The sequence below is a fragment of the Belonocnema kinseyi genome, chromosome 8, assembly GCF_010883055.1.
Source record: "Belonocnema kinseyi isolate 2016_QV_RU_SX_M_011 chromosome 8, B_treatae_v1, whole genome shotgun sequence".
NCBI lineage: Eukaryota > Metazoa > Arthropoda > Insecta > Hymenoptera > Cynipidae > Belonocnema > Belonocnema kinseyi.
Genome location: NC_046664.1, coordinates 32,436,511 through 32,451,359, shown reverse-complemented (window position 1 = coordinate 32,451,359; position 14,849 = coordinate 32,436,511). Strand labels below are relative to the sequence as shown.

The window sequence follows — 14,849 nt, the reverse complement described above, 5'->3', positions numbered from 1 at the left end:
AAATTATTTAAGAAATTCACCTAAATTATTTTGAAATTGTATTAATCAATTAGAAATCACATGAATTATTATTAGTTCAATTGCATTCTTTATACCCTCGGATTGTTTTTATTCCCTTATATTCTTTCGAATTGTCTAAAATTATTTTGAATTTATTTGCATTATTTCGAAATCTTCTTCATAACTTTAAATTCTTAATTTCTTGAATTCAAGTAAATTCTTGAATCCTATAGACTAAAGTAGCGACTCGTCTGCATTTAAGTATTTAATTATTTTTGTTTAAACCTGTAAATGCTGTGAATCATTATGAATTTCCTCTTCAAATTTTCTTACATTCTTTTTTATCATAGATCTTTCCGAATTTACATATATATTTTTTTTAATTTTCTTCCATTCTTTAAATTCTTTTGAATTTTTTGAATTTCCATGCATTCTTTTTAAATTTCTTGAACTTCTCGATTCTTTCAAATTACTTTGAATTATTTAGTGAATTATATGGAATTGTTTCGAATTTTCTAAAAAAAAAAAACATTGAATTCCTACGAGTTTTTTTTAATTCACATGAATGCTTTTTAATGGCCCTACAATTTTTTTAATAGGCTTGTATTTTGTATTTCCTTTCGATTTTATCGAAATCTGTTAAATTATTTTCAATTTCCTTGCATTTTTTAATTCTTTTTAATTGCGTTGAATTATTTTCATTTCCTTTGGATTTTCATTAATTATTTTATTTTTGTTTTATCTGCATTGCATTATTTTGAATTATTTTGAATTATTTTGTGAATTCTCTTAAATTATTTTGAATTTAGATGGACTATTTCCTAATTTTTTAACTGAAAATATAACTACTCTAGTTTTGGTTTCAAATTTATCTTTTTTTCGTTGAAAACTCATGTATTTTGTTCAAAAATTATCTTCTTTAGTGGACAATTAATCTTTATGTTAGAAAATACATTATTTTTATTAAAAATTCATCATATGGTTAAAAATTAATTTCTTTGGTTAAAAAACGAACTATTTTGTTAAAATTTCTTTTCTTTATTCAAAATTAATTTTGTAACTAAAAATTGATCTATTCAGTCCTTGGTTTAAAATTGATCCTCTTGAGTTGAAAATTCGTCTTTTAGGGCCAAATATTAATCTTCTTGGCGAAAAATTCATTTTTTAAAGGTGAAAATCATCTTTTGTTGTAAAATATCAATCTTCTTGTTGAAATAATCATTTTTTTAGGGTGGAAATCTTAATATCTTATTATAAATTCGGTTTTTATCAATAAATGTTGTTAACTGTCAATATAAAATCCATCTTAGGTTAAAAATTTATCTTTTATGGCTGACAATTCATCTATTTTGTTGAAAACTCTTATTTGTTTTATGAAAAAAAACCTTCTTGGTAGAAAACTTTTTTGGTACAAAATTAATCTTATTGATTGAAAATTAATCTTTTTAGGTGAACATTAATTTCTTTGGTTAAAAAATTATCTATTTAGTTAAAACTCCTATTTTTTATTGAAAATTAATTTTGTAACTAAAAATTTATCTATTCTCTGCTTGGTTTAAAGTTTATCTTCTATAGTTGAAAATTCGTCTTTTTTGGTAAAATATTAATCTTCTTGGTGAAAAATTCGATTTTTTTAAGGTGAAAATCATCTTTTGTTGTAAAATATCAATTTTTTTGTTGAAATATTCATTTTTTAGGGTAAAAATTTTAATGTATTATTATGAATTCGTTTTTTATCAATAAATTTTGTTAACTGTAAATATAAAATCCATCTTAGGTTGAAAATTGATCTTTTATAGCTGAAAATTCATCTATTTTGTTGAAAACTCTAATATGTTTTAGGAAATTAACCTTGTTGGTAGAACACTTTTTTAGTACAAAATTAATCGTATTTGTTGAAAATTGAACTGAAAAGTTGAACATTAATTTCTTTTGTCGAAAATTGAACTATTTTGTTAAAACCTCTTTTCGTTTTAATTAATTTTTTATTCGAAATTTAACATTTAAGCTGAAAATGTATTTTATTGACAATTTCTTTGGTTTAAAATTTAATTATTTTGTTTAAAATTATTTTTTTCGGTCAAAAATTAAATTTATAAATAATCCTTTTTTTGTTGAAAATGTATCTTTTTTCGTTGTTGAAAATTCATGTATTTTGTTTAAAATTGATCTTGTTGGTAGAAAATTAATTTTTTAACTAAAAATTTAACTACTCCGTGTTTAGTTGATAAATTATCTTCAATTCGTCTTTTGTAGTAAAATATTATACTTCTTGGTGGAAAATTCATTTCTTTGGTTTAGAAAAATTTCCTATTTTAGTTGAAAATTAATTTGTTCTGTTAAAAATTGAACTATTTAGTTAAAAATTAATGTATTTTATTAGAAATTATTATTTTTTGTTGTTAAAACTCTAATTATTTTTATTGAAAGTTAATTTTATTGGTAGAAAATTAATCTTATTGATTGAAATCAAATCTTTTTGGTGGAAAATTAATTTCTTTGGTAGAAAAATGTATTATTTAACATGAAAGGAAAATTTATAACGGTCAGGGAAAATGAAAAATTGATCAGCGAAAAGGCGGATCAAATTGTATTAGGGCTGGGGGAATTCGAGGTTGAAGGCAGTTGAAGGGATGGGAAATGGATAATATGCTTATTTTCCGATCAAGCCATCTGGTCACCCTAAATTGTGATCCAAGCGTTATTAATAAATACAACAATATATTAAATTTAAATTAATATTATTAGAATCATTATTATTAAAATGAAAAATTAATAAATATTAATTTAATTCAAGGGGATCTTTCCGAATCCCTCGGAACTCTTTAATCTCTTAAAATACATGAAAATTTTTCGAAATTCTTTGCCGAATAATGAGAATAAATTATTATATAATGGATTTCTATAATTATCTTTTATCGATTTTGTATTTTGGCTCGGTTTTCTCTTTTGGCGAGATGCCTTAATTCATTTATGTGAAGATGAAGAGAATCGCGCTTGAGTGATTGTGTGAGTGTCTCGCAGATCAATAATGGTCCATACAGCCTCGCAGTAGGAGTAGTTACTAGACAGGAATAAAGTTGGGTAGCGTGCAAGGCAAGCGTGACAGGGGTGTGGGAATGGGGAAGCCCTTCGGCTAATACTGGAGGGAAGCCAGTACAATACTTCATGTGACAACGCAGTGGATAACGACCAATGTCAGCGAAATGTGGTACGATTTCCTTTTTAATTCAGTTTTTTTTTTTTAATTCAGACCTTTTCAATTCAATCTCTAATTCAATCCAAAATTAAAACTCCTGTTTCGCGCGAATGTAACTGGAAAAATAAGGGAGGAAATCTTAAAATGTGAAGTGAAATGAAATTAAATCTCTTATTAAATTCGGCCCTTTCTCTTATTTTCAATAGAAAATTGAAAAATTATTTTTATATAAATAGAAGCTATTTGATTAAATGAAAATTATTTTATAACAAAATTCTTTCAAGATTTTACTTAATTTTCTTCGCAAATACAGTCAAATTCTTTAACTATCAGAATTTGTTATAAAATTCAAGAATCTGGGGGACAATGGGCCGCAAAAATAAATTTTCAAAATTCCCTTTTCCCCCATTTTTTCCTGAAATTTCATTTTTTCTGACCATTAATATTTAAAGGCTGAAATTCTAACCTTGTAACATTTTTAATATAGAATATTTTATAAATGGAATAAAACAAATTAATTTTTTAAAATTATTATTCCAATTTTTATTTTCTAATATTCTAATTTACCAGACGAAAATGACTAAAATTGAAAAGTATTCACAGTATGATAAAACCGATTAAATTCAGTAAGTTTAAAATAAGTTCAGAGAAATTGGAGACCAAAGAATCTGCTTTAATTTCCGAGAATTCAAGGTGAGTTTAAAAGACATTAGAATTAATTGAACCAAAAACACACACAAAAAAATCCATTAAATTAAGAAGAATTGAATGAAATTAGAATTCCACTGATTTCAAAACAGTTAAGAGAACTCCTGCAAATATTTTGAAATACTCTAGAAAATTTAAAATCCTTTAAAATCTTTTGTGATCTGTTTGAACTTTTTAAAGCTATTGAAAATACCTTGGGACATTTTAAAAATACCCTAAAATATTTTAAATCCTTTGAAGTCTCATGAACTTACTTAAATCAATAAGAAAATACCTTGGAATATTTTTAAAAGTTCAACAATATTTCAAATCCTTTAAAACCTTTTTAAATCTCTTGAAATTTTGTATAGCTCTTTAAAATTCGTTGTCAATTTGATAAGAAACTCTAAAATATTGAAAATCTTTTGAAATCCCATGAAACTTTTTAAATCTCGTAATAAATCTCTGAAAATTTTAAAAGAAGCCTTAAAATCTTTACAATCCTTTAAATTTTAGAATATCTTTCAATTATTGAAATCTATTAAAAATACTTTAGATTTTTTTTAATATCCTAAAATCTTTAAAATTATTTAAATTCCTAAAAAATCCCCAAAAAACGTCTATGGATATTTTTAAAATAACCCAAAATATTGCCAATCCTTTGAAATCTTTTTAAACACCTTTAAACTTTTAAAATCACTTTAAAAATTTTTGAAATTAAAAAAAAATCCTATCACAGTCTAATTTATTTTTAAAAAACTGACCAAAAATTACAAAAATTGATTAGAATAGAAAACGGTAAAAAATATATATATAAATTCATTAAATTCAGTAAGTTTAAAGTGAGTTTAGAGAAATTCACAGAAATCTAAAAGAATTAGAAAACTTAAGAGAATTCCTGGGAATATTTTTAAACACTATAAAATATTTCAAATCCAATTATTGAAATCAGCTAAAAATATCTTAGAATCTTTTAAAATATCCTAAAATATTTAAAATCTTCTGTAATACCTTAAAACTTAATTTGAATTTTCAAAAATACAATAAAACATTTCCAACCCTTTAGAATATTTTTAATTGCTTTGGAACTTATAAAAGCACTTTAAAAATTTCTTGGAATTTTTAAAAACAATCCTATTACGGAAAATCAAAAGTGTCCGAAAATTCAAGGTGAGTTTAAAAGACTTCAGAATGAATGAAAAAGGGAAAAATCCATTGAATTAACCCTTCAACACAGGCTTTTTTGCTGCTTTCATCACACATGTGGGTCATGTATGTCCGGTTGTTCTTTTTTCTCTCTTAAAAGCTTAAAAAAATCTGGAAAAAATCGTCAGTATTCCTTGAAGCTTTTACTACAGGTTCTAATAGTTTTTAGAATTAAATATGTAACTTTTTGCTAAATAATAATCTAAATATAAACAAAAACTTGAGAAAATGTCAATTTTGTTAAGAAATTAATATTAATATAAACAAAAACTTGAGAAAATGTAAATTTTGTTAAGAAATTAATAACTTTGCAATAAATAAATATTAAATCATGACCTCAGTTCTAAAAAGTATATTTATTTGCGCACTTGAAAATAGGGTAATTTTTTGTTTATTCTTGCATTAAATAAATCAATGAAAAATCCACTTTTATCACAAAAGCAATATTTGTTTAATATAATCATATAAGTTTCATAAGAAACTTGGTTAAGAAGTTTAAAGAAATTATAATTTAAGCAGGGCAATCTTTACAGAAGTTCGTTTTGAAATCCCTTAAAATCATTAAAACTCTTACAAATTTCTTGACAATTTTTGGAATTTTTTAAATACCCTAAAATATTTCAAATACGTTTAAATCTTTTGAAATCCCTTGAAACTTTTAAAAAATTATGATAATTCCTTGGAAGTCTTAACATTACCCTAAAAATCATTAAAATCCTTTGAAATATTTTTGCAATTGATTGAAATTTATTAAAAACTCCTGGGAATCTTTTAAAATATCATAAAAACTTTAAAATATTTGGAAAACCCTGGTAAAATTAAAAAAAAAGTTTCCAATCTTTGAAATCCCTCAGTTCATGTGAATAAATTCTTTGAAAATTAAAAAAAAATTATAACCTCTCGTGAAATTAAATGAAATCTGATCATATCTTCTGAAATTCTGGGACATTTAAAATCCTTAGAATCTTTTCTAATATTTCCTAAAGTTTTTGTATATGCCTTTAAATTTCTTTAAATTTTTTAAACCTCTTGAAAATGCCTTAGAATCTTTAAAATACCCTAAATTATTTGTAATCCGTTAAAATCTTTTAAAATCCCTTGAAAATCTGATATTTGCTTAAAATAATTTAAAACCTTAGAAATTCCTTCAAAATTTCGTAATCTCTTGAAAATGCCTTAGTATCTTTTAAAGTACCCTAAAATATTTTAAATCCTTTGAAATATTTTGAATTCCTTTGAAAAGTTTTTTAAAGTTCTTAAAGAATCTTTGGATGTTTTAAGAATACCTCAAAATATTAAAAATCCTTTGTAATACCTTCAAACTATTGAAATGTATACAAAATTCCTTGGAATCTTTAAAAATACTTTAAAATCCTTTGAAACCTCCTAAAATATTTAAAAAGAATTCAAGACAATTCAAAAATAGGTATTGGACGTAAATTGAATAGTGCTTAACCCATTGTTTAATTTATCTAAAGCAAAGTGAATAAATTGATTCCATCTTTTGTAAAAGTGACTATAGTTACTTTTTTAAGCGATTATAGAGTTATTTGAAAAAATAAAGTGACTTCTTATATTTTTTACTTTTGTAATTTAATTTTTTTGCATTACTGACAATCCCCTTACTTTCCCTAACTTTTCCGTGAACTACGATCACCTTAAATGGGGAATATTTGTATTTTCCTTCATGAAAATAATTATTTTATGTTTATGAATAATTATTTCAGAAATTTTGAAGAACAGTGATGCGTGGACTTTTTCGGGGAATCCTCTACTGCAGTTTGTGGTATGGGAGTATAGTCGCAGGATTTTTATTCATTGCTTGTCCACTGTTGCCACTCCTCTTAATTAGTCCACCGAAATTTCGAAAATGTGGAGACCTTCTTTTTTCTTGCTGGGAACTCTACCCTGCTGTAAGTTTAATATTTTTAAATCAATTTTTTAAATCAATTTTGAAAATTATTTTTTCTATTGATTTTTAATTTTATTCTGTAGGCACTGATGGAGTTATTGGGGATGAAAGTTGTGGTATCGGGTGACCACATTTCTCCAGATGATTCTGCAATTCTCGTAATGAATCACCGAACCAGGGTTGATTGGAATTTTTTATGGGGAGCGATGTACCAAGCTTGTATGCCTCACGTTGGTGCTCATAAACTGAAATTTATTTTGAAAGATCCCATTCGTCACATTCCTGGACCAGGTACTACAAATTAACTTATAAAAAAACTCTCGAATAGGCCGACGAATTTTTAGAGGCATGTGTTTATTATTACAGACCAGGTTTGCTTTCACTTGTATTGTTTTTTTCTACCAAAATATGAATTTTTTATCCAAAAAGACTAATTTTCTGTCGAAAATGACGTTCTTTTTTAACAAAACAGTTGAATTTTCAATCAATGAAGATTTTTCCTTCAAGAAAGAAGCAAAATGCAACAAAAAATTCGAATTTTCAAGTAAAAAAGATGAATTTTCTACAAAACAGTTGAACTTTCAAACCCAAAATATTAATTGCGAGAAAAAATTTAACGTTAAGCAAAATAGTTAAGTTATTATAAAATTTTTAAATTTTCAAGAAAAAAGACGACTTTTCTACGAAACAGTTGAATTTTCAACTCAAAAATATTAATTTCCAACACAAAAGTTATCTTTTAACCTAACAGTTAAATTTTTTCCCCCAAATAGTTGATCTTCTACCAAATTGTTGAAAATTCGGGTCAAAAGACGAATTTTCTATAAAACTGTTTATTTTTTTAAGCAGCAAATATGAATTTTCAACAAAATATTTAAATACTTTTTAACTAAAAGAAATGAATTTTCGTCAAAAAATTATATTTTCAATTTTTATTAACGAAACAAAAAATCACTAAAACATTCCAATTTTCAATTAAATGGTGGAAATTGGAACCAAATAGTTATATTTTCAAAGAAAAAGACGAATTTTACACCAAAAACTGTAGTTTTATACAAAAAAGACGAAATTTCAAATTAAACATATGAATTATGAACAAAATTGTTGAATTATGAAGCCAAAAAGACTAATTATCTGCAAAACAATTGAATTTTTATCTTGAAAATATGTTTTTTCAACAAAAAAGTTCATTTCTCCTATCAAGAAGTCAAATTTTTAAATAAATAGCTTTAATTTTAATCAAATAGTTACACTTTCTACCAAAATAGTTCAATTTTCAACCAAAAATATAAACTTTCCACAAAAAAATTAATTTTCAAGCAAATTGTTGAATTTTTAAGCCAAAAGGACAAATATTGTAAAAGAATGTTAAATTTTCACCAAGAAAGATTAATTTTTAACCAAATAAATAAATTTTTAAGCCAAAAAGACAAATATTTGATAAGATAGTTAAATTTTCACCAAAGAAAGATTAATTTTCAACTAAATAAATTATTTTTATCCAAAAAGTTGAATTTTCATCATATGAAGATGGACAACCAAATGATCGAATTTTAAAGCAAAAAAGATGACATTTCAAACAAAAACATGCTGTCAATCAATCAAGCAGTTAAATTTTTAACTAAAAAAGTGTATTTTGGACGTCAGTAGTCGAAATTTTCGATTTTAGGTCATTTTTTGCATTAAAGGGACCGAATCCATTTAAAATCAGACTGGGTCCTACACTTGACATCACAGAATCTCCCGGGGACGAAATATGTTGTTCTTCAGAGAAAATTAGGCGATACGTATTTTCCCGATTTGTTAAGAAAATGTTGATAATAAGTTATGCGTATTTGAATTTCGCGTTTCAAAGAACCCAAATTTCTTCCTTTAAATCTCTATAACTTTTAGTCTAATTGAGATATTTATTATTTTCCTTTTTATTCTAACAGCGTTTATTATCTTCTTTAAAAATCCGCCGGAAAATTGAAAACAGGTTTAAAATTAACAAAATGGCAGCGATTGTTCTGAAAAAATTAAAAATCAATTTTCTCGAAAAACACACCTTTAAATTTTTTGCCAATTTTTTTGGACTTGTAATTTGATAATGAAGATATCTTGTAAGTTTGATGCTTGCTCAATAACTTTTGTAGCCAGGAGAATTCTTTTTTCTTAAAATCGAGATTTTTGACTTTTTCTTGGAAATAATGGCAGATACAGTGGCATTATAAACAACACTTTTATATCAAATATAATACATTTCTTATTTAACTCTGCATGGGATTGCTTATTCAAATATTGCAAAATAAAGCACAAATTGTATTTATCATGATTATTTTAATATTTGTTTCATATTTTGCTTTAAACTTTATTGTAGGTTGCGCTAAAACATGTATCATTTCAATAAATGTATATCATTACAATTCATAATATGCACAATAATTGAATCATACTAATTCTTATTTCCTTGGGTTTATAATTTTTTAAATTTTTAATCTTTTTTTTTTACGATTAAAGAAAAACTACTGCACATCTGCATAGGGGCTTATATAGGATCCTATGTCCTCTTTCGTCTTTTCTCTCCTTTTACCAAAAATTTAACTTTTTTTATTTTTAATCTTACTTTTTACGATTGAAAGAAAATCTACTCCTCCCATCGAGAAATGATTAGTAATACATTTATAGATCTTTTTAGGCGAACAACTTTTTTCTGTTAGATTTAATTCGTACTTTTTTCGTTTTTTCAAAGAAATTTAATATTTTTATTCTGAATGTTATTTTTTACAACTAAAGCAAAAACTATGTGTCATATAAAAAATTATAGCTCTTTTTTTGGATGAATAAGTTTTGTCTCATTTTTTTGCAGCTTGTGTCGTTAGTCCAGTGATTTTAATTTTTTTATTTTTAATGTTGTTTTTTACGACTAAAAACAAAAACCACGCATCCTATCGAAAAGCGATTAATTAAAAATTTGTAGGTCTTTCCAGGGCGCAATTTCAGCTTATTCATTTTTTTTTTTCGTATCTTGCATAGTTTGGCCAAAAAATGGAATCTTTTTATTTTTCATTATTTTTGGTACGATCAAATTTGAAATTTTAAACTTTTCGACCAAATTAAATAAGTTTTTATGATCATCTTGTAGGGTTTTCAAAAATCAACGTGTTTCTTTTCGTGACTTTTTTCCATATCATGCGTTGTTTAACTTAAAATGTTAATTTTATTATTTTTTTTTTTTATTTTGAAAATGTACTAACCCTGATATTTTTTTTATACAAAAAAGTCATAGGGATAAATTGTTTGAGTTTCTGAGTACTATGAATAACCGTACATAGAATTTTGAAATCTTGAAAAAATTCGATTTCAGAAATTTGTGGTACTGTCAAATTTTGAATTTTTAACTTTTCGACCAAATTAAAAAAGTTGTTGTGATCATCTTGTAGGGCTTTCAACAATCAACGTCTTTCTTCTTTTGACTTTTTTTCATATCATGCGTTGTTTGGGTTAAAATGTCAATTTTAGTTTGTTTGTGTGGATTTTGAAAATGCTATAACTCTGATAATTTTCTGTTTATAGAAAAAAGTCATAAGGATAAATTGTTTTAGTTTCTGAGTACTATTATTGACTTTAAAAAATTGTGCCAAAGCAAAATCCAATCTGATCAATTGTTCGAAAGTTATCGTGCCTACAAAATACAGACTACAGACAGACAAACCCATCTTTTTTATTCTACTAAATATTTTGTAAAAGTTTCTATTAATGTTAGAATATGAAAATATAGCAAAAGAGCTAGAGACATTTTTCATATAACTTTTTTAAGCGTGCCAAGTTTTATTTTAATATTTTTTGTAACTGCCATTGTTTCCAAGAAAAAGTAGAAGTCTCGATTGTGAGAAAAAAGAATTCTGTCTACAAAAGTTAATTAGCAAGCATTAACCTTACAAGACATTTTCATGATCAAAGTACAAGTCCACAAACAATTGATAACAAAATTAAAGGTGGGTTTTTTTGAGAAAATTGATTTTAAATGTTTTCAGAAAAACCGCTGTCATTGTGTTAATTTAAAATCTGTTTTCAATTTTCCGGCAGACTTTGGAAGAAGATGATAAACCCTGTTAGAATAAAAAAGAAATTCGTTTTTTTTTTTAAATAAAGCTCAAAATTCAAATACGCATAACATTGTAGAAATATTTTCTTAGCAAATCGGGAAAATACGTATCGTCTTATTTCCTCTGATGAACAAAATGAAATGGAATCCCTGCAGTTTGACCTTGAACTGTCTGACTAAGAAGGGTTTAAGATTTGATGATTTTCTTTGACCAGGTTGGATAATGCAGATGAACGGCTTCCTGTACATAACTCGTCACTGGGAAGAAGATCAAGGTCGACTTTCTCGTTCTCTAGACTACTTAATAGCCCTCGGCTGTCGCACCCAACTTCTGATATTTCCAGAAGGGACCGACTTGACTCTAAGCAGCAAAGAAAGATCCGATAAATATGCCTCGAAACATGGATTGCTGAAGTACAATTATACTCTTCATCCCAAAACAACTGGTTTCACCTACCTAGCTCGTCATCTTCAAGAATCCAACTACCTCGATGCTGTATACGATTTAACAATAGGATACCCAGATAACATTCCACAGTCGGAAGTCGATTTAGTCTCAGGAAAACTGCCCAATGAGGTTCATTTTTTAATAAAAAGGGTACCTGCCTCGGATATTCCGAGAGACGAATTATCCCTGCGGCGTTGGTTGGAAGAAAAGTGGATTCAGAAGGAAGAGGTTTTGAAGCAATTTTCTCAAAAGAAATGTTTTTCTGCTGAACCTTGGCCGAGAGCAAGTCGAATGCCTTTGAGAATTGCTCTTGTTTTTTGGACACTCTTGATTGGTGGGTACAAGTTTCAATTTATTTCGCGGGAACCAAATTTGCAGAATTAAAAACAATCTTATTTATAAGAAATAGCAGAAAAGGCCCGCACGTGTTCACGTCTCTGGATTTTCATTTCCTAATATTGAAAATATAAACAATTTAAAAACCCACTATTATACAAATCCATAAATATTAGGTTTTAAATATTTTTGAATCAATAATAAGTAAATTCGAATTGAAAGCGTTGAAAATTCAAACAAAAATTTATTCTACTATTAGTACTTTATATTAGGTAACATTTTGAAAAAGGACAATATTTTTTACTTTGAGATTGAAAACTTTTAAATTGACATATTTTAAAACAGAACCTCTCAAAATTGAAATTTTTCATAATCAAATTTTGAAAATTGGACAATTTTATTCGAAAAAAGTTGAAATTGTATAATTTTTAACTTAAAGCGTTCAAAATTCAAATACTTTATTTGTAATTAAAGAATCTCGAAATTCAATAATTTCAGATTAAAATTTCGAAATTTCAAAACGTTACAAATTGAATATTTTCTGATTTGAATTTTGAAAATTTGATTTAAGATTTTACAGTTTGAAATTTGAAACTAAATTGGGACTTTAAGAGTCAAAGCTTCTGAAATTCTAGAATTTTAATTTAAAAATTATAACTTAACATTAAAATTAATTAGACAAATTTTAAAAACAAACAATCGATTCCTCGTCATTTTTACCGTTAAATTTGAATAATTTTCAGTTAGGAACCTTTAAAATTTAATTAATTTAAAAAGAACTTTAAAAATAATTTTAAATGGGAAACTCCAGAAAGTTGAAACTTAAATGAATTCGGACTTCATTAAAAACTAAAAAAATGTGTTATTAAAACTTTTGTATATTAAATTTTAAACCGGACAATTTTTATATACGAAATTCAGAATTAAAATTTTTTTATTAACAGAATAAGATTTCTGTAAATGAATCAAATGGTTGAATTTGTACAATTTTAAGCCTTTTAATTTTAAACTGTGTTTTTTTCAAGTTGAGTTAGAATTGTTCAATATTTTGGAACATTTACAAATCTTCTCATTTTTTAAGGGCTTGAATTTGGAAAATTATTGGCTTAATTTTTTATTGTTTTGAATTTATTCTGAAGGTACTTAATTCAAAACGTTTAACTGAAAATTTCTCAAATATCAAGTCTTTCATTTTCATATTTTACGATATTGAAGAATTTAAAAAACGAGAGAATTTTTTAGATTTAACACTAAAACAAAACAATTAAGAATAAATATATCTAAAGCTTTAATTGAGAATTGACTAAAATTAAAAACGAGGAATTTCAAATATTTAAATAAAAAATTATTAATGTGAAAACTGATTATTACGGTTTAAGTTGGTTTAGAATTGCGCATTAAAAACCATAATTTTAAATTGAAAATACAGAATTTTTTTAATATAATAATACAATCTGAAAATTGTAGATTTTTAGAGATATTGTTTTTAAACTTTTATGACACGGATCAGATGAATTAGAAATTTTTCTTTGGACTCAACATTTTGTTATAGAGAATGGAAAATGTTATTACAATTTTTCCGAATTACACAATCTACCAATGAGAAGCGACTAAAAAAGTATATATTTTCAAATTAACAAAAATAAAAAATTAGCGTTCAAAATTAAATAAGTTTGAATTTGAAAACATTAAAATTGTATAATTTCCAAACAACTTAATTTTAAATTGTCTCAGTGTGAATCTTTGACATAAAAATGTTTGTTTGTAAATATTTTTTAAATTCTTTAAAATTGTGCAACTACTAAAGCTTCAATTTTGAAATACCTTAAAGACTTGCAATGAAAACTGTTTACTTTTAAAAGCTGCCTCATTTCAAATATTTGACTTTAAGAAATATTCTTTATTTAACATGTTTCTTCCAACTTTAAATAACTTGAAGAATTGAATTAAATATTCTCAATCTTAAACGCTTTCAATGTCGTTTAAATTAATTTTTTCTTAAATTAAATTTCAACTAATTAATCTTCCTAAATTATTCCTTCTGTCATCTGTTTAAAAGAAAAATATATTGTGTATTTTCATGCTTATTATTATTAATAATTTTAGTAAATTAATTGCGTTTGCAAAAAATATACCAGAAAGAGTCAGGAATAAAATAATAATAAAAAAGTTAGTAAAATTATTTAAAAAGTGGACACACTAAACGAGTCTCGAATCTGAAATTAAAATAATAGCAATTCTAAGAAATTAAAAAATGAATTCATAAAAACTCATACATATATGCACTGAAATTTTTTTTGTAATAAATAGAGCTTTATTTGAGACAAAAAATGTTATGCCTTACATCCAAAAATCCAAAAGGGTTAATAACAAAAAATAATAATTTATTCATTTTTAGGGTCGTCAGTGATATTAATACTCACCTCATCATTTTTCCAACTGTGGACTGTCGTTCACGTCCTATTATTCATCAGTTTGTCGCTTTTCACCACAGGTTTTAGTCAACTGGAAATGGGATGGTACTGGCGTTGGAAAACACAAATTTCTGAAAAGAAGCGCAGTTAATAATTTAAAAACTAATAAATTATTAATGTGAATAGGATAATTTATATAGCAATTTATGTCTCTGTGATATCGATATACGAAAGAGTAGAGCTAGCCCAAAATTCAGATATTGATTTATTTATTAGAGTAATTTCTTTTACATCTGAAAACATTTTTGGAAATTAGTAGTCTACTGTTTTCAAGTTTACCTTAAAACTTACAATCCGATGAAATATTATCAAGACTGTTTATGACTAAAAGATATGAACAGGAATTGATTAATTAACAATTAGATTTCTGAGAAAATTTATAAAATATACCTTTGAGTGCTTTCTGTATTTTTGAGCTCTTGCTCTTTCTTGTTGTATTTTATATTTACATCATATTGTCAAAGAATATTTAATATTCAAAATTGACAAGCTAGCGAAGG

At 25.4% G+C, this 14,849-nt stretch overlaps 1 protein-coding gene and 1 long non-coding RNA gene across 3 annotated transcripts; one reads left to right on the top strand and one right to left on the bottom strand.

Moving 5' to 3' along the window:
- The first annotated feature begins 3,169 nt into the window (after positions 1–3,169).
- LOC117178135 (lysocardiolipin acyltransferase 1-like) lies at positions 3,170–14,753 on the top strand. The gene is made up of 5 exons (XM_033369391.1): positions 3,170–3,211; positions 6,820–7,005; positions 7,088–7,295; positions 11,307–11,873; positions 14,274–14,753. Exons 2-5 carry the CDS (start codon positions 6,838–6,840, stop codon positions 14,438–14,440), a joined length of 1,110 nt encoding a protein of 369 aa, XP_033225282.1. The 5' UTR covers positions 3,170–3,211; positions 6,820–6,837; the 3' UTR covers positions 14,441–14,753.
- Positions 6,727–14,849, bottom strand: LOC117178136. Of its 2 annotated transcripts, none has more exons than XR_004467805.1 (3): positions 14,740–14,849; positions 14,299–14,420; positions 6,727–7,003 (listed from the first exon to the last, which is right to left on the bottom strand). It is a non-coding gene; the product is annotated as an uncharacterized LOC117178136 (long non-coding RNA). The 2 variants fall into 2 exon arrangements; XR_004467806.1 differs by lacking the exon at positions 6,727–7,003 and adding an exon at positions 11,563–11,991.